We start from the raw sequence: 25,446 nt of genomic DNA, 5'->3' as shown, positions 1-25,446 counted from the left end.
GAATTTCAGCACTCTTCGAGAGACAGAGGCACTCCTTTCCTCTACTAGCTAGGGAGTCACCAAGAGCTAAATTTCCAATACCGGGGGAGAGACAAACACACTACTTTAAGTCTGAAGTCCTAACAGCTTCTGAAAGTAACTCTTGGATTTCCTTAGGTAGGAGCCACCTGACCATGACCTGTCAATCAGTTGCAAACCAGACAATTCAAAAGGGTCATAGAACTCCAGGACATTGCATTAGGCCCAGATTAAAAATAAACAAAAGGCCCATTATATGGCTTTTCAACAATAAGAGGTCACTGGCTCAGACAACTCAGTACCCCAATAAAGAAAAACAGGGCTGCTTATAACTGCTGAGCATGATGTGGAGATGCCGGCTTTGGACTGGGGTAAACACAGTAAGAAGTTTAACAACACCAGGTTAAAGTCCAACAGGTTTATTTGGTAGCAAAAGTGTGGCTTTTGCTACCAAATAAACCTGTTGGACTTTAACCTGGTGTTGTTAAACTTCTTACTGTATAACTGCTGAGAACATGCTTAAAATACCTTTCTTAAAGGCAAAGTAGCGTCACACACAATATTAAAATTTTCAACATGGATCACAATTCCACACTTTCGGCTCTGTTGGAACTTACCCAAGGCCTGAACCAGTCACAGAGTTCGAGTCTTTGGAAGAACACAGCATTGCTTCAGTCTAAATAAAAAATCTGAAACAGCAAGTAAACACACTAGTTATTCATTTGGGCCATTTACAGGCAAAATCATCACACGACAAGATATTAATGAGTAATCTGCCAAATCTGAGAAAGTTTTGAAGTCCTTCAACATCAATGTTTAAACAAATTATTGGAAAAAGCTAAATTTAGTAAGAGTCCAACTGCCTGGAGAGCTTGTTGATTCTATCATATGATCTCAGGGTGGCAGAGGAGTGTGAATACGGAGATTTTAAAGTCTAAGCTTATCCTCGACAGAATCTTGATGGGTATTGCAAACGATTCCCTCTCTGACCTCCTACAAGCTAAAGATCACCTTGGCCAAGGCAAGTCGTAAGGGCTAGTTAGACTGTCTGAGCTACGTAAACAACACAGGACCACCCTAAGGGGAGAAAATACAACATGGGGCAGAAACCAAACCTCAGTCCATCTTATCATGTCACAGAAATGCAGGGACAATTCAAGTCAGGGCGAAACAATTCCTGAACTAACCAGCAGAGCAACCTTGCCAGTATCATGATACAAAACACTCTCACAGAAAAGCAATGTCCTGTGAGGACAGCCCAATGCTCCCATTGCAACAAACAGAAACACTTTGGTAAACTGCAAGTCAAACCCCAGCACCATATAGATCCCCCAAATGTCATCCACGAGGATGAGACTGAAAACCCAGAAGAGAGACAGTCATGCTTCTTGGGTGAGATCAAAGAGTGCAGTACTTCCTTTTGGAGAGCTGACACACTCTAGTAAATGGTCTTCTAACAAATTTTAAATTAGATTCAGGTGCCAGTGTTACATTCCTGTCAGAGAAGGAGCCGCTGTTCCAAGGCCCCTGGATTCAAACATCAGACACTCCACTTTACAGGGCAGGGGGAGTCTGACTCCCAGTCATTGACATGACCCTCAAACCACTGAGGTATGACAGCAAGAGAGCTGATGTACGTCATCTGTAACCAGTCTTTCTCTCTCCTAAGCAGGAATGCCTGTCGAGCGCTGGATCTCCTTCAGATGGCTGTCGAAAGTGATGATGTGGAGATGCCGGCGTTGGACTGGGGTAAACACAGTAAGAAGTTTAACAACACCAGGTTAAAGTCCAACAGGTTTATTTGGTAGCAAAAGCCACACAAGCTTTCGGAGCTCCAAGCCCCTCTTTCAGGTGAGTGGGAATTCTGTTCACAAACAGGGCATGTAAAGACACAGACTCAATTTACATGAATAATGGTTGGAATGCGAATACTTACAACTAATCAAGTCTTTAAGATACAAACAACGTGAGTGGAGAGAGCATCAAGACAGGCTAAAAAGATGTGTATTGTCTCCAGACAAGACAGCCAGTGAAACTCTGCAGGTCCAGGCAGGCTGTGGGGGTTACAAATAGTGTGACATGAACCCAATATCCTGGTTGAGGCTGTCCTCGTGTGTGCGGAACTTGGCAATCAGTTTCTGCTCAGCGACTCTGTGCCGTGAAGGACGCCTTGGAGAACGCTTACCCAAATATCAGAGGCCGAATGCTGCTCGACAATCACCAGGCAAGACTGTTCTCTTCCTGTTGGGGAGCACTTCAGTGGTCACGGGCATTCGGCTTCTGATATTCGGGTAAGCGTTCTCCAAGGCGGCCTTCACAACACACGACGGCGCAGAGTCGCTGAGCAGAAACTGATAGCCAAGTTCCGCACACACGAGGACGGCCTCAACCGGGATATTGGGTTCATGTCACACTATTTGTAACCCCCACAGCCTGTCTGGGGACCTGCAGAGTTTCACTGGCTGTCTTGTCTGGAGACAATACACATCTTTTTAGCCTGTCTTGATGCTCTGTCTACTCACGTTGTTTGTATCTTAAAGACTTGATCAGCTGTAAGTATTCGCATTCCAACCATTATTCATGTAAATTGAGTCTGTGTCTTTATATGCCCTGTTTGTGAACAGAATTCCCACTCACCTGAAGAAGGGGCTTAGAGCTCCGAAAGCTTGTGTGGCTTTTGCTACCAAATAAACCTGTTGGACTTTAACCTGGTGTTGTTAAACCTCTCACTGTGTCGAAAGTCAGCCAGAACAAACAGTGCTCAAACACTGAAGAGTACTTAGACCCTGATTTTTGCCTTTGATCTCTCTTTATGGATCACATTTATTATCATTCCCCAATGGTTAGATTAACACAAAAGATATCCCCAATGGTCAGACCGACCTACTCCCCACAAGATTACCATGACACCTCTGGTGGAAGTGACACTGGAGAACAATCAGTCTGAGAAGCCGTTACCTATAACTACGATGATGGTACAGCTGGTAGACGCGTCAACCACTGTGCACACGCTGCGACTTCCTGTCAACATGCCACAAGCACAAGGAATGCTGAACCTGGCAGCAGTCTATCAACCATCAACAACATAAAGCAGAGATGAGCAAACCGCTCAAACATCATCTTGCAACAGGAATGGCCCTCCTCTGCCTCGGAGGGCTTTCAGATTGCCCACATAGAAAAGAAAAAGCAGCACCAAGGGGACAAATACCATCTTTGTCCATCTTGCAAGAAACGATCAAGTGTAACAGCAGCCATTCATTGACATTACATTTGAACATACATACGAAGATATGAAATAGGAGCCGAAGTAGGCCATTTGGCCCCTCGAGTCTGCTTCACCATTAGAACAGTACAGCACAGAACAGGCCCTTCGGCCCACGATGTTGTGCCGAGCTTTATCTGAAACCAAGATCATCCTGGTGTGCTCCATGTGCCTATCCAATAACCGCTTAAATGTTCCTAAAGTGTCTGACTCCACTATCACTGCAGGCAGTCCATTCCACACCCCAACCACTTTCTGCGTAAAGAACCTACCTCTGATATCCTTCCTATATCTCCCACCATGAACCCTATCGTTGTAGTTATAGGGTTCATGCTCTATAGCTATAACTGCAATAGCTCCATCCACCCGAGGAAATAGTCTTTGAACGTTCACTCTATCTATCCCCTTCATCATTTTATAAACCTCTATTAAGTCTCCCCTCAGCCTCCTCCGCTCCAGAGAGAACAGCCCTAGTTCCCTCAACCTTTCCTCATAAGACCTACCCTCCAAACCAGGCAGCATCCTGGTAAATCTCCTTTGCACTCTTTCCAGTGCTTCCACATCCTTCTTACAATGAGGTGACCAGAACTGCACACAATATTCCAAATGTGGTCTCACCAAGGTCCTGTACAGTTGCAGCATAATCCCACGGCTCTTAAACTCCAACCCCCTGTTAATAAAAGCTAACACACTATAGGCCTTCTTCACAGCTGAGTGGCAACCTTTAGAGATCTGTGGATATGGACCCCAAGATCTCTCTGTTCCTCTACAGTCTTCAGATCCCTACCTTTGACCCTGTAATCCACATTTAAATTAGTCCTACCAAAATGAATCACCTCACATTTATCAGGGTTAAACTCCATTTGCCATTTTTCAGCCCAGCTTTGCATCCTATCTATGTCTCTTTGCAGCCTACAACAGCCCTCCACCTCATCCTCTACTCCACCAATCTTGGTGTCATCAGCAAATTTACTGATCCACCCTTCAGCCCCCTCCTCTAAGTCATTAATAAAAATCACAAAGAGCAGAGGACCAAGCACTGATCCCTGTGGCACTCTGCTAGCAACCTGCCTCCAGTCCGAAAATTTTCCATCCAACACCACCCTCTGTCTTCGATCAGATAGCCAGTTACCTATCCAATCTGCCAACTTTCCCTCTATCCCACACCTCCTTACTTTCATCATAAGCCGACCATGGGGGACCTTATCAAACACCTTACTAAAATCCATGTATATGACATCAACTGCCCTACCTTCATCAACACACTTAGTTACCTCCTCAAAAAATTCTATCAAATTTGTGAAGCACGACTTGCTCTTCACGAATCCGTGCTGACTATCCCGGATTAATCCGCATCTTTCTAAATGGTCGTAAATCCCATCCCTAAGGACCTTTTCCATCAATTTACCAACCACCGAAGTAAGACTAACCGGCCTATAATTACCAGGGTCATTTCTGTTCCCTTTCTTAAATAGAGGAACAACATTCGCCACTCTCCAGTCCTCTGGCACCATCCCCGTGGACAGTGAGGACCCAAAGATCAAAGCCAAAGGCTCTGCAATCTCATCCCTTGCCTCCCAAAGAATCCTAGGATATATTTCATCAGGCCCAGGGGACTTATCGACCTTCAGTTTATTCAAAACTGCCAGGACATCCTCCCTCCGAACAACTATTTCCTCCAGCCTCTTAGCCTGTAACACCTTCTCTTCCTCAAAAACATGGCCCCTCTCCTTGGTGAACACTGAAGAAAAGTATTCATTCATCACCTCGCCTATCTCTACTGACTCCATACACAAGTTCCCACTACTGTCCTTGACCGGCCCTAACCTCACCCTGGTCATTCTTTTATTCCTCACACAAGATTAAAAAGCCTTGGGGTTTTCCTTGATCCGACCCGCCAAGGACTTCTCAGGTCCCCTCCTAGCTCTCCTAAGCCCCTTTTTCAGCTCATTCCTTGCTAACTTGTAACCCTCAATCGAGCCATCTGAACCTTGTTTCCTCATCCCTACATAAGCTTCCCTTTTCCTTTTTCACAAGACATTCCACCTCTTTGGTGAACCATGGTTCCCTCACTCGGCCATTTCCTCCCTGCCTGACAGGGACATACCTATCAAGGACACCCAGTATTTGTTCCTTGAAAAAGTTCCACTTTTCATTAGTGCCTTTCCCTGACAGTTTCTGTTCCCATCTTATGCCCCCTAATTCTTGCTTAATCGCATCATAATTACCTCTCCCCCAATTGTAAACCTTGCCCTGCCGTACGGCCCTATCCCTCTCCATTGCAATAACAAAAGACACCGAATTGTGGTCACTATCTCCAAAGTGCTCTCCCACAACCAAATCTAACACTTGCCCCGGTTCATTTCCCAGTACCAAATCCAATGTGGCCTCACCTCTTGTCGGCCTATCCACATATTGTGTCAGGAAACCCTCCTGCACACACTGCACAAAAACTGCCCCATCCGAACTATTTGACCTACAAAGGTTCCAATCAATATTTGGAAAGTTCAAGTCCCCCATGACAACTACCCTGAGACCCCCACACATATCCATAATCTTCTTAGCAATTTCTTCCTCCACATCTCTATTACTATTTGGGGGCCTATAGTAAACTCCTAACAATGTGACCGCTCCTTTCCTATTTCTAACTTCAGCCCATATTACCTCAGTGTGCAGATCCCCCTCGAAGTGCCTTTCCGCAGCCGTTAGACTATCCTTGATTAACAATGCCACTCCTCCACCTCTTTTACCAGCTTCCCTACACTTACTGAAACATCTATACCCCGGAACGTCCAACAACCATTCCTGTCCTTGTTCTACCCACGTCTCTGTAATGGCCACAACATCGTAGTCCCAAGTACCAATCCACGCCCCAAGTTCATCTACTTTGTTCCGGATGCTCCTTGCATTGAAGTAGACACACTTCAACCCACCTTCCTGTCTACTGGTACCCACCCTTGACCTTGATACCTTCCCCAATACCTCACCACCCTCAACACTGACTTCTGGACTACAACTCCTTTTCCCACTCCCCTGACAAATTAGTTTAAACCCCCCTGAAGAGCCGTATCAAATTTCCCTCCCAGGATATTCGTGCCCCTCTGGTTCCCTCCCAGAATATTGGTGCCCCTCTCATTCATTAAGATCATGGCTGATCTGTTTCAAATTCCACATTTCTGTCTAACCCCGATAACCTTTTGACCTGCTTGCCTAACAAAAATCTATCTACCACTGCCTTAAAAATATTCAATCACCCTGCCTCCACCACCTTCTGAGGCAAGAGTTCCAAATTCACACAATCCACTGAGAAAAGATTTCTCATCTGTCCTTAAAGGATTACCTTTAATTTTGAAGTAGACACACTTCAACCCACCTTCCTGTCTAATTTGTCAGGGGAGTGGGAAAAGGAGTTGTAGTCCAGAAGTCAGTGTTGAGGGTGGTGAGGTATTGGGGAAGGTATCAAGGTCAAGGGTGGGTACCCCCTAGTTCTGGACTCCCCTGCAAGGGGAGCATCCTTTCCACATCCACCTTGTCAAAATCTAAAACACTTCAATCAAGTCACCCATCGCTCTTCTAAACTCCAGTGGGAACAAGCTGCATTTGTCTAACCTATACTCAAGACAACCCACTCATTCCAGGTATCAACCTAGTAAACTTCTGAACCATCTCCAACCGATTTATATCCTTCCTTAAATAAGGAGATCAAAATTGCACACGATATTAAAGATGTGGGCTCACCAATGCCTTTTATAACTGAGGCATAACATTTAATTTTATATTCAAATCTTTTCATAATGAAGGATAGCATTTCATTAGCCTCCTTAATTACTTGCTGTACTTGCATACTAACCTTTTGTGACTCATGCACTTGAACACTTTGATCCCTCTGCATCTCCAAATTTTGCAGTCATTCTCCGTTTAAGTAATACTCTGCTTTTTTTACTCTTCCTACCAAAGTGAACAACTTCATATTTTCCCTCATTATACTCTACCATGTTTTTGCCCACTCACTTAACGTATCTGTAGCCATCTGCAAACTCCTTATGTCATCTTCACAATCTTCCTATCCATGTGTATTCTGCAAATTTAGCTACCATGCTTTCACTCCCTTCATAGAAATCATAGAATCATAGAAACCCTACAGTGCAGAAGGAGGCCATTCGGCCCATCGAGTCTGCACCGACCACAATCCCACCCAGGCCCTACCCCCACATATTTTACCCGCTAATCCCTCTAACCTACACATCCCTGGACTCTAAGGGGCATTTTTTTTTTAACCTTGCCAATCAACCTAACCCGCACATCTTTGGACTGTGGGAGGAAACCGGAGCACCCGGAGGAAACCCACGCAGACACGAGGAGAATGTGCAAACTCCACACAGACAGTGACCCGAGCCGGGAATCGAACTCGGGACCCTGGAGCTGTGAAGCAGCAGTGCTAACCACTGTGCTACCGTGCTGCCCTGTACACTTATGGACTATGAAGATAATATTTCATATAAGTCATTGACGTAAATTGTAAAAAGTTGAGGTCCAACACAAACCCCTGCAGGACTCCAGTCGTCACGTCCTGCCAATCAGAAAAAAGCAATTTATGCATTACCTGTTTCCTTGCTACCATCCAGGCTAATATGTTACCCCTTCCCCCACCCCCACGTACATACATACATGCACGTGCGCACGCACACACACCATGAGCTTTTATTTTTCACAATAACCTTTGATGTGATACCTTACTGAATGCTTTCTGGAAATGAGTACAGCATGTCTACAGGCTCCCCTTTATCCACAGCACATGTTATTCTTTCAGAGAACTGCAGTAAATTGGTTAAGCGTGTTTTCCCTTTCACAAAACGATGCTGTGCAGTGTACCACCTGTACAGCGAGCTGACTACTGTAACATGACCTGCTGGGCATTTGTACCTCTGCTACAAAGACACTTGCAAACAAGTTATGAGGTTGGCAGGCATTGGGACAACTGAGACACAGTGGCTGATGGCCCTCACCCCTGGAGGCTGACTGTGTGGCGGGGTGTTGGAGGAGGTAAAGAGAAAACAAAAGCTCAGCTGCATGTTAAAGAAGGCCCAAAGAAAACAGGCCAGAGAATGCTGCACCCTCTTCACCCACTGTCGTCTTCTGGGGCAAATGTGACAGAGACTGCCATGCCAGAGTGAGCTCCTCCACACCAGGCAATACTTAACATAAAGTTGACCACCAAGGTCCCAACCATTATCTCGCGAGATGGAAGGTTGCCAAAGAAAGAATCGCACCCACTCTGCAAAAAAAAAACCTGATCCTCCACGTGGTTTTGAGCAGAGTCGTTGGTTTGGATGATCTTGGGAGTTGATCTGATGCTGCCAGTAGAACCTAAAAAAAGCATTACAGCTGACTATTCCTGCATGCTCAGCTGGTACAGGACTTGCTTTTCGTGTTTCTGGATCAACCCACATCACTTTATAGAGCCATAGAACCATAGAAAATTACAGCTCAGAAACAGGCCTTTTGGCCCTTCTTGTCTGTGCCGAACCATTTTTTGCCTAGTCCCACTGACCTGCACTTGGACCATATATAGGCCACTTCAGGTTGCATGCAAACTGCCTCAGCATAAACTACATCATTGGAGGGGACTTGAAATATGAATAACAGGAAAAAAAATACTTCAAACCAGGTAACAAGGAACTGTTGCAAATATTTTGGGTCCAAGTTGCTATCCTATTCTGCCCTTTTTAATCAATCATTTGATTATAAACAAAATAAAATTCAACAATTATCCTTGGCCCCTTTCTTGATCTGTTGCCCCCACTGGTATCTTTGCATGTTACCAATTCTAATGATAAAATATTCCTTCTTCTAGTGGCCTTTGTGTGTGGATAGAAATATTATCTTTGTGTTTCCCCTCCAATGTCACCAATTCAGTGACCAGGGGAAATACATTTTCACTATGTACAACCAATCCAGAAATGTTTGTACAAGATGAATTTTGTCTGTTGTCATTGTGACAATTTACCTCTTAGTTTGCTTATGCCATCGTATCAATTAAAGTAAGCAGTAAGTGAGGAGCATGGGAGAGAAATGTACCATGTCTGCAGATATGAATTGAAACTTTGTTCGGGTAGAGTGTCTCAAAACCAGAAACCTTGGGATCTGTATTGGATTTCTGATCTTGCCAGTTTTAGGAGAAAAGGTGACTGTTAGTTTCAGTCTCATGCACATTGGAGAAGGCATGTTGCAATGTGTTTATCCTTTGAGTTCTGTTTGGCCATAAGAAAATGGCAAATTCCCCTTTGCTATGTTGCTACTTTTAATTTTAAAGGTCATAGAAGATATAATTACCATGTGCAGTGATAGTTGTTGCTTACCTGTCAGCAACAGAGGAAACTGCTGTACTGTACACTGACCTGCAATATCTGCAGTGGGGCACCAGTGGTGAAAATGGCACCGTGTTGTGGCTTTGGATCAGGCCAGGTCAGGTGGTGTCAACGGTCAGTCTGGCAACTCGGAGTGCAGAGAATGACAGGTGCATGATATTGCATCGAAGTGTCCATTTTATTCTTCATTCTAATACTGGCCAGAGAGCGCATTGGAATTCTGCTGCCTTCTGTGGATTGTGGCTAATTAACTAAAACCAGCAGAATAATATAAATATTTTGGTGGCCAAAAGCTTAAATTATTAAAGTTTCATCTATGCACTTAGCTCCATGGGGTGTTCTTGCATGGCCTACTTAAAAAAGAATTCTGATTTTATGGACATTGATGATTTTTGGATAGCTGGATCTCAAGTACCGTACCTGAGATATCAGGTACTTGGAAAGACAGAAACAGATTGCCATACTCAAAATCCCTGAAGAGCATTGAGAAGCAATTGGAACATAAAATTCTCTTTTATACCTCTTTTGATCCAACCAGAAGATGCCAATAACCAGGGGCTAAGTACCTTTTCTGAAACAGGCTTCACATAATGTAGAGAAAAAAAAACCTTTGAAGAAGAGATAGCAAATCAGATTATAACAGCACAATCTGAGTTACTGTTAGAAATTTTCATATGCGATATAAGCTAAATGCTCCCGAACCAGGTGTAAATATGCGTCATCTTTCAAGTCTCTCCATCCCACCCTAACAACATTTCCAACTACCCTAGATAACTTTCCTGAGGCTGTTAATTTTTTTTCATTTGGCTAGGGAATAATGTCCTGTCTGATCTGAAATGATTGTCAATGTGGTTCATAACGCATGCTTGAAATATTGTGGCTGAATAACGGTTTAAAAACTGAACGTGTTTAAATGAGCAGTATTCAAGAAGTGCATTTTTTCCACATTGTTTGACAGTGAGGAGTTGGCATCATTGCAGCGAGAAATTGAGGTCTTGTCAGAGCAGTACTCCCAGAAGTGTCTAGAAAATGCACATTTGGCTCAGGCGTTGGAAGCAGAGCGACAGGCATTAAGACAATGTCAGCGTGAAAACCAGGAGCTAAATGCACATAACCAGGTATGATGTATCTTCCGTCACTCTCAGTTGAAATCCCACCAAATCATAACATCATAACTCCAAGACTTGCAATGTTTAAATGAAGATAGTGTAAAGAGAGTTTCCAACTTCATCTGATTTCTGTTGGCAAGAGAAAATTGAGAGCATTCCTACTCTGGCTCAAAAATATATACTTGTGAATATTGAAAACTGCACCAATCTTGATTGGGGTATTTCACTAATCAGTGCCCTATTCAGGTTTATGAGTAAAGAATAGTCAATTGCCTAAAAGCACTCGGTTTGTTAATGCTCATGTAACAGTTTGCCTCCCAAGAATTAGTACCATCAGAAAATCTATGGGGAGAGTGTGTTTACTGGGTTTAATATTTCCAATAGGAACTGAATAATCGTTTGGCTACAGAAATAACCCGGCTGAGAACAATGATGACTAGTGACAATGGAGGAGATGTCACTGGCCTGTCGCAAGGCAAAGAAGTATATGAATTGGAGGTAAGCTATACTTATGTCGAACAAATCTCTGAGCAAAATTGTCAAGGTGTTAAATATCCTACAAGCAGGTTTGATCCTGATTAGGAATTTGATTGTACAAAACTGACACTGACTAACAGCTGCTTTATGAGGATCTGAGCCCTGTGGTTGTCAGATTAGCTTTGGTCTTCAGAATTATTGGTGCTATTTTTCTTGAGGATGGATCAGATCATAAGATGGTGCGGTGAATCGTAACTGGGAATGCAGGAAAAGTAGGGAAAATGTCAAGATTTGGTTGGGAAAAGCTCAGCTGAGCAATGAAATCTTAGTTTTGCTGAGTTGGGGGAAGACTCATTGGACTGTTTATACTTACGAAAAATCCTCCCAAAAAATTTGAATACAGAAAATAAAAATCCGAACCAATTTTAAAAATGTAATTGATTATACAACAAAAAGCACTGGAGCAATATAATACAAAACATTCATAAATGTTCTATTCAGCCTGACGAAAACAAGTTTTGTAAAAAATGACATCAGAAAGAATTTCAATCAGATCTTACAACGATTGGTGTAGATTCCTCAATAAATTAAAGAAGGGACTTAGTATTTCACTTTACCATGGTAGTCTGCCATGAACATTAAACCTGAACACTATCTTAAAGCCATGCCTTCCCAATAGGTAAAAGATTCACTGCAGTTTGATGTATGAGTCTCATTGAAATATTCCAATATTTAATACAAATTATTTGTGTCCTGTCTAGGTGTTGCTGCGGGTTAAAGAATCGGAAATACAGTACTTAAAGCAGGAAATTAATTCTCTGAAAGACGAACTGCAGACAGCTCAACGTGTAAGTACTCTTCTCACTATACTGAATGCCTGATGGTAGATTTACCATTTTCTGTTTCAACTAAGAGCTAGTTTTTAAGTTATTCTGCCTTCCTTTTATTTTCCTTCTCTTCTGAGGGCAACAAATCCATTTAGCTGCCAACAACCTTCTCGCTGTATCTTTGGGTGAGAGCTTTCAAGCTGAACGGAAGCCGATTATGTTTTTTATTATTTATTCATTCGTAGGATGCTGCTATCACTAGCTAGACCACCATTTATTGCCCATCCCTACTTGCCCTTGAGAAGGTGGCGGTGAGCTGCCTTCTTGAACCACTGTAGTCCAAGTGTTGACGGAACACCCACAGTGCTCATACATCCATGGGAGACATTGCTGAATTCACCTGATATCCATGCACCAGCATTTCTAGCAGAACTTAATGGATAGCAGTCAGAAATTAGAACCCTGATTTATTTTATACCAACTGCTGCCCGTCCCCATACTCACCCGCTCCCCAGCCGAGGAGAACTGACACTAATTGTAGTATCTAGCTGCTACCGTGACCAAGATTGGCCACCATAGCTCAGATCAGGATCAAAATCTGCAATCTTCTGGTTTGAACAGATCATTATCAAACCAGGCAATACCTTTATCGAATAAGCCATGAGGAAAGCTATTGCTATTCTTCACTAAACGATTTGTGCATTTTTGTGCATTTGCATTAGATATTAATCTTTGAAGGAGTAACAAAAGGGCACAGATTTATTACCAGCTATGAAGTGTTTTTATTACACTGATGTGTCTAGTTGCTATTCTGAGAACTCCCTCCAAAACCCAAGATTTGTCTTTTCCAAGTTTGGAGAGCTGGATGATAACTTGTATGATGTAAAGAATATAGTACTAATTTTTCCATACTGTATTCAATAACCAGAATGTGCATTATTATTGATCATAAAACAAGATGAAGTGGGAAGAACATTGTGCCTTCTGGCTCTAATTAAGTTAGACAGAATTTGCACTGCTTGGCACTCCTTTCCATACAATATGTACAACAGCACAAAAAGATCAAACCAAGGAATTCCAGCTAATGAGTAAGAGTTTAAACAGCTTAAGAGTTTTACATCGCTATAACAGGCTACAGAAATTGCTGCAGTATTTCTCCTGCATTTTAAAAATTAAATTACGGATTTTGTGCCAGGATAGAGAGTGACAGCGGCTTTGGCACTAGTAAAGTCAGCAGCTTGGTTTACATGGGAATCCTGACTCTGTTAATTTTCATTTCTCCCTCATGTCCCTGCAAACCGACACCATTGCTAGCTAGTTATCTGCCCCAGGTCTCTGTCCCTTATTCTGCAGTTGCTCTTTGTTTTAGCTAGAACTCTGTATGTCAACTTTGTAGTATTACTTGTCTCATTATAATGGTATCTGTTTTTAAACCTAGAAATAGGTGTGGTCACAATTAGTAGTGTACAACGCAAACTACATAGAGCTGGGTATGAAATCACTTCTACATATAGTTGGATTTGCAATGGAAAGTGGTTGAAGACCTGGCAGAATTTTTATTCTTTGGTGCATCTGATGTCGCTGCCCAAAACAGCATCTACAAATATTAAAGTGACAGCATTAATTCAAATATATACAACTTGTATGATTACAGCATAGCAGGCCTATTGTGTCCATTCCAACATTACATTTATACTTGGAAACCTCCAAGCAATTATCTGATTGGTATTGGTTTTAATAATTTAAAAATACATTTGGTTCCATCATTGCAACTAGTGTCAGGTGGTGAAAGGCAGGTGTCTTATTTGCACCCGTTTCAAATCCTAAGTTTGAGATCAGTTTAAAAAACACCATTTTCCTTTATCGATGATGCAAATAGTGTTGACTATACAGATTAAAATTTCTCCAGAAATATTTCAAAACCATAAGACCAGCTAAATTAAATGCTCCATTAAATTAAGTTCACATGTTGCTGCGTGCTGGACTTGAAAGTGTGAATGGAAAGTACAGTGTGTTAGGTCAGAGGATGTGTTCAATGTTTGAGGAGTATGGGTTTGTCCTCACTTTCAAGAATGATCTTGGAGTAGATGGAGGATTTGACAATGGAGAATGATTAGCAATATTCCTTTGTCAAGTCAAAGGTGATGCTGGATGTTTGGACTGGTGTTGTGCTTGAGAGTATAAGATGCAAGCTGTCGTGATTGGCAAATTGAAATCGCCAGTGTGCCAAAGGCAGAACTGAGTGATGAGCAGCCTGAGATTTAGAGCTACCGTCGCTGGGTTGAGACAACACAATGTAATTTCTTTGTAAATTCTGCACAAGTACATCTGTTTCTTCAGGATAAAAAGTACGCCACAGACAAGTATAAGGACATCTACACAGAGCTAAGTATCGTAAAGGCTAAGTCAGAACGTGACGTAAACAGACTAAAAGAGCAGCTTCAGCTGGCACAAGAAGCACTGGGGGAACAGCCCATGGATGAAACAGAGCACAGCAGATACGGTACATCGGAATTAAAAATAATAGCAAATATAATTGTACTAATTTAAATAGAATATGTTTTGTTCTGGCGAAGAACAAGCTCTTTATGTTTTTCTTTCTGAAATGGGGTATCTAGATAATAACCTTCAAGAAAGGTGCTTGGGGCCAGTACAATGAATTTATTTAAGAGACCGCTGACAAGTTTGAAAAATTGTGAAATCTTATGGGCTGAAATGTTTCATCTGGACTCACTATGTGACATTAGAGTGTGCAATTGAGCTTAATTTTATTTTAATTGAATTTTCTCAGAGATCAACTTATTTCAAGTCTTCCTTTTTGTTCTAAGAGTGCAAGCCAGCAGGGCCCCGGACTTGGTGCCATTCATACTGATTCAGAAAATCTCAGTTGGGTGAGGTTGGCTGCTCTGTTGCTGTTCTCAGCAGTCAGAGAGAGGAAAGTGAAAATGCCTTCCTGTATCCTATTCTCTTCTGTACAGTGACTTCTACTGGCAAGGGCAGGATGTACCTTCTAATCAAATAACTTGTTGACAAACTTGCACCTGATGAATGGCTGGGCTTTCATCCCCATGAAACCGTATTCCAATATATCCGGTGTCTTCAGGAAAAAGGGAGCAAAATGGAGACAATGCATCTGGTATGGGGAGTTTGGTTACAAATTTGTTATGACAGCTAGCTAGAAAATACTATTTTAACTTCCTGAAACTCTGGACATGGAAGCACTCAACTTAAAATATTCCTGCTACAATAGCTCCACCATAGAGTTACACAATTCAAAAGAAAGCCTGTTTCCTAAAATCCCTAAAATGTTGTAGGGGTGTTATACCTGTGCTCGGAACCATTGAGAAATTACTGCCGTCACCATGACTGTTCAAGCAAAAATGGCTGTAAGCACGTTTTGTGGAAGTGGGGACAACTTGATACATAAAAGTGGCTTTGAACTTACAGCCTTGAAATTGAGTCTTGGAGCAAGCAGGAGGCCAAATTTTAAAAGAATGAAACATTTTTTCTCAGATATAATGAAATCAAAAAGCAATCCAGATATCCTAAAGATGGCAGCTGCAGCAAAACGAGCAGATCGCACACTTAGGTCAAAGGTAAGCTCTATTATTTAACATTTCTGGTATCTGTTCTTTGCTTCAGGTTAAGCGGTAGTGTTGAGTACTTCAGTATATTTGCTAATATTATCATATGTGTTCTGTCAAGCATCCTTTTATTATTCTACTTGATAAACTAGTTCAGAGGCTGGTAGTGTAGTAGTTGCTGGAAGCTAGTATGGACTGAGGATTACACTAAGGCACTTAATCTTCATGATACAGGTAAGCTCTTCAGGAAACAGGAAACCTCTACACATTAATAAATAACCCATTATGCTTACAGAATTTAATTTTAACTTACTGGACCTGGAAAATTAAACTCTTCTTTGTCTACTACCTAATCTAAAATAATATTTTTGATTTAATCCAAGATGGAAATAAACATGCTGAACAAGTAAATTGGGAGGAAATTAGCTGCTATGTGTAGTTCCTGAAACAGTTGATGTGTTCTGATAATTGAGTTTTATACCTCAGGTGTGGACTCCGATTTGGTGCTTCGAGCCTTTCTGATGGTACAAAAGAATATTTTCAGTTTCAAAAAATCATACCTGTGGTATAAAACAAATGCATGACTTGACTTGGTACATAGTTGAAAACAAATGTACATGAGGCAGCTTTGCATCACTGATTTGTCTTGTGGGTTTTTGAGTTGTGTCTTCCCATTTTTAGATGCGTCATTGTCAGGTAAGCCACCAAGTCAGGTTGTGTACCATTTATTTGTTTTAATTTTAAATATACACTTATCGTGCTGAACCGTTCCCATGCAAAGCTGATCTTTGAGGTGAAATGTTGAGTTTATATAACAACATTTAAAATAATCCACTTGTAATTTTTGTCTAGTTAAATTCTTGGTGTTTAGTTTTAAATAATTTGTAGTATTAGTCCAAATATGGAGAAAATTAGCCTGATAAACCTGTTGTGGTGAAAAACTGTTCTCGCTTTCTTCTTTTATTGCAACCAACGCCCTATTTGCAAGTGAGGTTTTACTATATAAAAATGGAAATCCTTTTTTGCAATGTTTTCCTCCCCTCCTCCTCACTGAAGGTGGTGGTTCCTTCCTAGGGATGATTGTTTTCTGGGGATACGGGCTGGTTACCCTCTGATATTTGTATAACTTAATTCTTTTTTTAAAGTTAAGTGAAGTGCACCTTTTTGAAAAAGGCCCTATCTGAAATGGCCAGTAATAAGTATGATTCACCAAGTAGTGCCCTGGTTGGAAAGTCAACAACATTAGAGAAATAAAGGGAGACAGACAAGAGTTACTTGAGAGCTAAACCAATCAACAGTAGTAAGCTACAGAGCTGCATATGGAGAATCAGGGAAGCAGCTTGCCTGTCTCTTGTTTGGGGTTGCTGGGGGATCATTTTTCATGAAGAAAATGAGGAATTTTTTAACATTAATTTTTTTGTAGGTATAATACACCTTCGAAAGATTCATCAAAGCTAAGATGGGAATGATAGATTCCCCATTCTGAGATCAGTGCAAAGACTATCATTCCTAACTTAGATGAGCTTAGGAATGATGGTCAATGAAGGAGCAGCGCTCCAAAAGCTCGTGATTCCAAATAAACCTGTTGGACTTTAACCTGGTGTTGTGAGACTTCTTACTGTGCCCACCCCAGTCCAATGCCAGCATCTCCACCTTAGATGCCATGTGCACCGTACTGTTAACGGTGTGTCTGCACTGGCTGTATCCTTAGAGGTAGAGTGTAAGATCACTGAAAAGGGGAGAGAGCAACGGAAAATTCTTTTTAAACCTATATGAAAAAAAAACTTTCAGCCATTTTTGTTGGTGAAAGAAAAGAACAAAGTCACTCAGATCAGCTTGCATGGAAGAACCACCATAGATTACTCTGTATCTTGTTACTTTTCATAGATTACCCCTTGAGATAATACTGGGCAGAATCCAGCCAAAATTATTAGTCTGTGGTTCATAGGTTAATAGTGATGCTTTGCTTTCTAACCTTATTTCATTTTGCTCCCCTTTGTTATCCTTTAGTCTGTGAGTAAAGCGCTGGCATGGGACAGCTAGAGCTACTTGATGATTGACACCTTCCCTTTAGGTAAACCACCATTGGTTATTGTCACTGAGTGAAGGCATGTCACTGTGGGAGTTGGAATTTTTTTGTGTGTGGTCATGCACTGGGATTTGTCTGGGTCTGTTTCCTGGACTCTGCGTTGGCCTGTGTGGAATTAAATCTCTCATTGCTGTGTCTGCAGGCATATTTTTAAAGAATCAGATGAGCCAGAGATTCTAAATTTATTTTAAAATTGTTTGATTTCTGCACAACAACCTTATCAATCCTTTCACAGTGTCACGACGCAAAAATGTTGCAGTGTACTGACATCTGCCTTAATAATTAGCATGATCTAAAATTGAGTTTGGTAGCTTGTACAATGGTTCAACTGGTGGGAAATAATTGTGGGCATCTTTAAGTCGGAGTTCCTTAATTTTTGTCCTTGATTGCAAGCTATTTCAAACAGTGGAAGCAAGTGCGAAACTCTCTCCCACTACAAGTATTAGATGCTAGCTCAATTCATTTTAAATCTAAGAGTGATAGATTTTTGGAGCCATGGTTTTAAAGAATGTGGAACCAAGGTGGGTGGATAGAGTTGGGATGCAGATCAGCCATGATCTAATTGAACGGCACAACAGGCTTGTACGGCTGAATGGCCTATGCCTGTTCCTAAGTTAGACCAACACACATCTTTGGCTGGTGACCTAACAACAGCATTAGAGGTTTAGTACATTCGCCTGGCCTCTGTGTTTCTTTTATGTTTACTTTGTATGTTGTCCATTTCCATTGGTTTGGCAAATCAATGCAATGCTTTGTCACAATTATTGCAAACTGTGGGTGTATGAATATTAAAATGTTATTGTTTGATTTGTGCATGCTTTATTAAGACTGCTGCAAAATTAAACCTCTTGCACTTTGTGTCCATGACTGGTGCAGAATGTTCCACTTTGCTGAGCATCAGCTAGTTTATTAATGGAGGATTTCCAGTCCTGTTGTCTCAATATTTATTGGCATGAGCCACAAAACTGCAACTTGGTTAGACTATTGACTGGCTATTTTATGCATCAGTAGTCTAAACTTCCTGAAAGTGGGATAGTGTAATAGATGGTAAGCGTTGTCAGCTATGTTTCTTGAGAGCAAAATAATCTCGCTTCCAACAAGGTAACAATCTGACCATTGTTATAATCCGCACAGTAGCTAGGCCTACCTTTGGTTCTTTTTTAAATTCAGTGAGAAAGAGAACCTTTCACGCTGAGGTGTGCTGGTGATATCTTGCTATTAGAATGCTATAGCTACATATCCAAGGGTGCTACAAAGTACAGTTAACATGGTTGAGGATTAGTGTCTTGTAATAATTGACTTTCCCAAGCCATGTATGTATTCTGAAATTCAAATAGGTGTTTGCCATACGTATGTTTTAGTAGACATTATTTGTGACATGATGCATCAACAACCTAATCAAATCAGCCAGAAGATTGAGTGGTGCAATGAAAGTGGTAAAATATTATTCTGAAAATTTTGGTGGTTTGAATTTAGCTCTGATGAGATTTCATCCTCCTGTACTGTTTGAGCATTCTGAATCTGAGGACGAGTTCATTGCATGCAAATATTAGGTCATTAATGAATGAGCTTCATCTTGCATCAAATCCCCCTATTGATCTTTGACAGTGGTGTTCTGCTGTTGTCATTGTTAGCAAAAAGTGGGAATATTTTAATTTATTTGCCGGTCTCTCTCACCTGAAGTGCACATCATCTTCATAGACTTTTTCTTAATTTGATTAACATTTAACTTTATCCTCAGGTATGATATTACAGATCTGAAAGTACAGCTAGCTTGTGCCCAACCCTGTGATTTGAAAGTGGATCACATTGGTTTGGATAATGTGTCTTGCAGAATAGAAAAAAATGGAAAAGAGCTTGTACTTATTTGCCATCCTTAACATAATGGAATGTCCCAAGGCGTTTCACATTACAAAATCAAGCATAATACCAAGTCACATAAAGATATTGGCCTGAACTTTTCGATGGCACAGTGGTTAGCACTGCTATCTTACAGCACCAGGGACTCCGGTTCAGTTCTAGCCTGGAGTGACTGTGTGGAGTTTGCACATTCTCCCCATGTCTGCGTGAATTTCCTTCGGGTGCTCCAGTTTCTTCTGACAGTCCAAAGATGTGCAGGTTAGGTGAACTGGCCATGCTAAATTTATCCCTTAGTGCCCAAAGATGTGTAGGTTAGGTGGATTAGCCGTGAAAAATGTGCGGGTTTACGGGAATAAGGCGGAGGGGAGGGCCTAGGTGGGAAGCTCTTTCGGCGAGTTGGTGCAGACTCGAAGGGTATGATGGCCTCTTTCTGTACTGTAGGGATTCTATGGATGCACAGACCTGCACTGTAATTGCCCAGGAAGTTTAAGCGTCTGATAGGCTGAGTTGTGCTGCCCGGAATGATCCACGGAAGACTCCGACACTGAGATTTGGGCCAGACACACTGGACTTACCCGGATATTTATCCTGGAAATTATTCCACAGTTATCCAGCATAACTGAACTCAGCAACACAACCTACCCCCCCTCCCCCAATAGCCCATCAAGCCAATCTGGCTGCACTCTTGACCTGATCCAATCTATCCCTCCCACAAGCCCCTCAACCCCAGCCAAATGACCTCAACCCTAAACCTCCCCCCCCCCCCCCCCCCCCCCCCCAACCTGACTAACCATCTCAGCCAACACCCACCCACTCATAAACATACCTGAGTACAGCAGTTACTGTTGTGATGAGGGGCATGTCCTTTCTGTCCATCATCATCTATGCTCGCCAGACCAGAATCTTTGTCATTGAGGTAGGTTTTGAGGAGTATTTTAAAGAAGGAGAGCAAGTTAGAGTGATGGGGAGATTTAGGGAGAGTTTTCCAGGGTCTGGGACCTGGGCAGCTGAAGACGTGGTCACCAATGATGAAGCATTTAAAATAGAGGAAACTCAAGACCAGAATTAGATGAACTCAGATATCTGAGCGCTGTGGAGCTGGAGGAGATTACAGTGGTAGGGAGGGGCAAGGCCATGGAGGAATTTGAAAAAAGAGATGAAAATTTCAAAATCAAGACATTGCTTTGACCAGGAGCCCATGTAGGTCAGTGAGCACAGGTGTGATGGGGAGCAAACTTGCTCAGCATTAAGACATGGATAGTACAGCTTTGGATTACCAAGTTTATGTGAGTTTTGGGGTGAGGGAGCGTAGAATGTGGGAAGCCAGCCGAGAGTGTGTTAATAAACTTGAACCTGACAATAATCATACAATCTCACCCAGGTCCTATTCCCATAACCCCACATACTTAAGCTGCTAACCCCCTGACACTAGGATCAATTTAGCATGGCCATTCAACCTAACCTGCACATCTTTGGACTGCTAATGAAAGTAGAGGAATGAGGGTTTCAGCAGATTAGCTGAGATGGGGTAAAGTCAAGCAATATGACAGAGGTGAAACATGGGAGATGTTAATGATGGCGTGAATAAGATCGGAAGCTCACCTCTGTCGAATGTGACACCAAAGCTGCAATGAACTTGCTTAATTCGGACTTTTGCCAGGGACAAGACTGAGCCGGGAGTTAGGGAGTGGAGTTTGGAGCCGGCCTTAAAAATATTTGGAACGTTTAAATCATTGTTTAATTGGAGAACATTTCTAATCATCCAATACTGCATATCAGATAAGCAGTCTGGTAATTTAGTAACAGGATCTTGAGTTTAGCTGCAAAATGGGACATTACCAACTAAAACCCTGTTGTTTGTTTTGCAGTCATGTGGTGCCTATTTTAATTACAGCTTTTGTTGTCTTTGTCCTGCATGTCTGATATTATGGCTGACAGTTCATTGTTCAGTTTATCATTTAATGTGCAAAATAATCTTTTTGCATTGTTTGTATAAGGTGAATTAAATGGTATGCAACAATTTCTCTGAAAATGTACACTAATAAACTACTTTTCTACAGCATTCATGGTTACAGTGTGTCAAATAGATATTTGTTACATGTGAAATACAACTATTGTGTGTTACCCATTGTTAGTCATCTTGTCAATTCGGGTGAACTAACTTCTGGAACTTCATATATTTTTGCTAACATTACATGTTACTGCAAACATTATTTCATGTAGTGTACAGTCAGCTATCACCGAATTCTTTTGAAACAATTGATGCAAATATTTCACATCTTTGAATTGGTCAGAACAGGCTTCCAAACTATAATTAGAAACAATGGGAGTTAAGAGAATTGGTTAATTTTAAAGTTTATTTATTAGTGTCATAAGTAGGGTTTCATTAACACTGCAATGAAGTTACTGTGTAAATCCCCTAGTTGCCACACTCTGGCACCTGTTTGGGTACATTGAGGGAGAATTTAGCATGGCCAATGCGTCTAACCAGCACGTCTTTCGGACAGTGGGAGGAAACCGGAGCACCCGGAAGAAACCCACGCAGACACTGGGCGACCATGCGGACTCCGTACAGACAGTGGCCCAAGCCGGGAATCGAACCGGGTTCCTGGCGCTGTGAGGCAGCAGTGCTAACCACTGCTAGTTAGTTAACTGTGATTACTGGCAAGAACAAGTACAGCTATAAAGAATCTTTAGCATTTTATAGAAAATTATTGACTAAGCTTTAAATTTTTGATTTTTGTCTACCTCGAATCCTGTTACTAGGCAAGTGTAATTGAATACTGGTAAGAAAGTTACCAGTTTTATGCCTTGATCTGATTGCGTGCTGCACTGATGGTCATTTTTCCTGCCTTCCTTTCACAGAGTCTCAAAGAAGGACTTACTGTTCAACAGAGGTTTCATCTATTTGAAAATAAGGAGACAAAAGAATTTTAAGAGCTCCTTTTGCATGTATGAGACGAGCATCGTGCCCCTGCAGGAAATCACAGCTCAAAGATGACCTCTTGATGTGAGCTTTGGGGTTGCTGCAGCTGTGAAAAACAAGCTGTATTTAAAAACACACATACACATACACTCACACATCCCACACGCACCTAATTTCCCCTAGATTATTATTGTAAAGTTCTAGCATTTACTTTGAGCTCCATGCACTGCAGATGCTGCGATTAGTCTGATTGCAATCTCTGACTGTAAATACTATATAGGGATTCGCTTCTTTGTTTTGATGTTTGGGGTTCTTGCTGTCCCTCACAAAGTCTGTAAAGCTGATTTATATACACTGCTGTATAAGCTACTGTGTAAACAAATGGGGAATCCTTTTTAGGAAAAAAATGAAAGACACTACTTGTATATAACCACAAGAGAGGGGGATGCTTGTGTATTTTCAATTTTGTTTATTGGACTGAAAGTTGAAGCTTGATCTGGATGTTGAATATTGGACCAGAAGGTACAAGTAAGAGACAGTGTCCCATTTTACCAGTCTGCAAAATACACTCTCTCTCTCCGCCCCCCCATCTCCCCATCCCTTCCCACACAAAACAAATCTTATTAAAATTCTCACAACCTTCCATGATTCGGTTTTGCGTTTTTTTTTGTAAGCCCATTAACTAGGGCTGTAACTAAACTTTGGAACTTTTAAAACAAATTTTAGATAAGGTTGGCAGTGGTTTTGAAGCTTTATTCATTTTGATACTGTTATACATGCCGTTTCTACAGCTGCCAGTGAGGAACATATATCTGTACTAAAGTGATTCTGTGGACTGAGAATTTTAAAGGAACTGCCAGAATATGACCAGTATAAACAAGCAACTCGTACCGTTAATCTTTCATTGACACTAACCTATATTCTAATTTTGAACCAAAAGCCTAACTAATCTATCTTTTGGTGAGCACTTGCTATTCCTTGTTACTCTGGCACTGTTGGTCGTTCCTGTGCAGAATAATTTCACCAAGACCCTATATTGCATTTTGTGTATTAATCAAGTGACTTTTTGTAAAGTTCAAGTGAAGTAATGGCATTGGAAAACAACTGAGCGACCACCGGATGACAGTGGGCAGGTTGTAATTTGACCATTTGCGCAGTTACAGTTTAATATTGTAGGGAAAACATGAACAAAAAAAAATGGACCTCTTCAAGTTCAGCCTTTTTGACAGCTGCCAGCACTTCAAAGAAGAATCCACGGCAGATAAAATGCAAATAACTGTAACTGATTTACATGGTACTAATGGCATGTTGTTTGAGTAAATGTGCTTACACTACCTTGAAAACGACAAGCCGGAGTGATGTGAAGGAGTGTGTTTGTGTCGTTTTGATTGATAATTTCATATTTCAGTCTCGCTAGCCCACCAAAGGGATACTGTTTCTCAGAAAATAAAAAACAATAAACTCTAGGATCTAAAGACATTGGTACTTTTTTTTTCCCCCTGTATGTGCAGAAAGGGTATCATCTTGCTGTGTGTGAGAGAGAGTGCGAAGGGGATATTGGTAGCTTTGTTGCTTCTGCCACTGGCAGGCCCCTGTATTTATTTAAATGTGCTGAATTTGCTCCCCTTCCCAGTAATAAAAACTGCTGTCTGTGATTGTAAATACACAGTAAATACCACACCACCTAACTTTGCATATGTTAGCAATAAAATATTTTTGCACCAGGTCTGAATGTTGTTTGTGAGCATCCATCTGCATTAAAAATGGCTAGTGTACAGAACAAAACACTCAAGTTAGAAGGGATTAATTATTCATTTAGCAAAATTTAGTGTCATTTTGGGACCATGCACTGTTCTTTCACCCCATGGATCTAAATTTGAATGTAAAGTGGGATACATGTATCACTGTTGCACACATTTCTCTGGAGGGCGTGGGAGAATAAATCTTACAACCCTCATTTTCCTCCCGTGACATATCTTTTGTCATTGATTTGTTATCTGTTAGCTTTGAAATATTACTGAAACAGGAATTAGAATATGTTCAAAAAAATGTCAGTAGGAATTTGGTAATCCTACTCTTCCGGATGGGGTTCCTGGCTCAATGGGAACAACGCTGGAAAATCACTGTTGAGCTGAAGTGGTCACTGAAAGCATAGGGTTGCTGACATAATCCTAATGGAGTTACTTCTATGATCTCTTGGGCATTTCTTGAGTTGACTGCTACTCATTATGCTGTTTGACAGAGGTGGATGTATCCTTATGCATCCGTCCGGAACAATCTTGTGCTTCTCCCATTGCTGCATCCGCCTCCACCACTCTTCTCTGATATTCAATCTTACTGTTGATCAAGCTGCAAATGGATGCAGTAGCATAGTGGTTATGTTACTGGACTAGTAATCCAGAGGTCAAGACAAATGATCCAAATGGGGTTTAAATCTCACTACAGCAGCTGGGGAATTTAAATTAAATTCATTCAATAAATCAAGAATAAAAAGCTAGTCTCATTAAGACCATTGGCTTGCCATTTTTAAAAAAATCTGGCTCACTGATGGCCTTTGCGGAAGGAAATCTGCCATCCTTACCTCGTCTGCCCTATTGTGAATCTAGATTCAAAGGATTGCGAGGGGGATGAAAAGGGAGGGGTGGTTGGCAGTTTTGGTTAAAGAAGCAATGTGGAAGGATGAAATGTTAGAAGGATCAATTGTGGTCACATTATAGAATCCCTACAGGGCAGGAGGTGGGCATTTGGCCCATCAAGTCTGAATTGCCAACAATCCCACTGAGGCTCTATCCCTGTAACCCCATGTAATTACCCTGCTAATCCGCCGACACTAAGGGACAATTATTTATGGCCAATTCACCTAATCTGAATGTTTTTGGACTGAGGGGAAACTGGATATGGTTAGAGCTTCAGAACAGAAAAGGGG

General features: G+C 41.5%; 1 protein-coding gene across 3 annotated transcripts in view; it reads left to right on the top strand.

Annotated features, from left to right (window-relative positions):
* The window catches only part of mpripb (myosin phosphatase Rho interacting protein b), a 401,247-nt gene extending 377,001 nt beyond the window's left edge, over positions 1-24,246 (top strand). For 2 of the 3 annotated variants that reach the window (XM_078225341.1, XM_078225339.1), the window contains 6 exons: positions 10,607-10,766; positions 11,142-11,255; positions 11,996-12,082; positions 14,402-14,564; positions 15,575-15,657; positions 22,460-24,246. In XM_078225341.1, coding sequence (XP_078081467.1) covers positions 10,607-10,766; positions 11,142-11,255; positions 11,996-12,082; positions 14,402-14,564; positions 15,575-15,657; positions 22,460-22,531 — 679 coding nt within the window. In that variant the 3' untranslated portion in view covers positions 22,532-24,246. Of the gene's footprint in view, positions 1-10,606; positions 10,767-11,141; positions 11,256-11,995; positions 12,083-14,401; positions 14,565-15,574; positions 15,658-17,655; positions 17,720-22,459 lie in introns of all 3 variants that reach the window. The other variant, XM_078225340.1, reaches the window with a different exon arrangement.
* The last annotated feature ends 1,200 nt before the right edge of the window (positions 24,247-25,446 follow it).

This window comes from Mustelus asterias, chromosome 12, assembly GCF_964213995.1.
Source record: "Mustelus asterias chromosome 12, sMusAst1.hap1.1, whole genome shotgun sequence".
Taxonomy (NCBI): Eukaryota; Metazoa; Chordata; class Chondrichthyes; order Carcharhiniformes; family Triakidae; genus Mustelus; species Mustelus asterias.
Note: the sequence above shows the minus strand (reverse complement) of the source record. Positions and strands in the feature narration are given on the sequence as shown.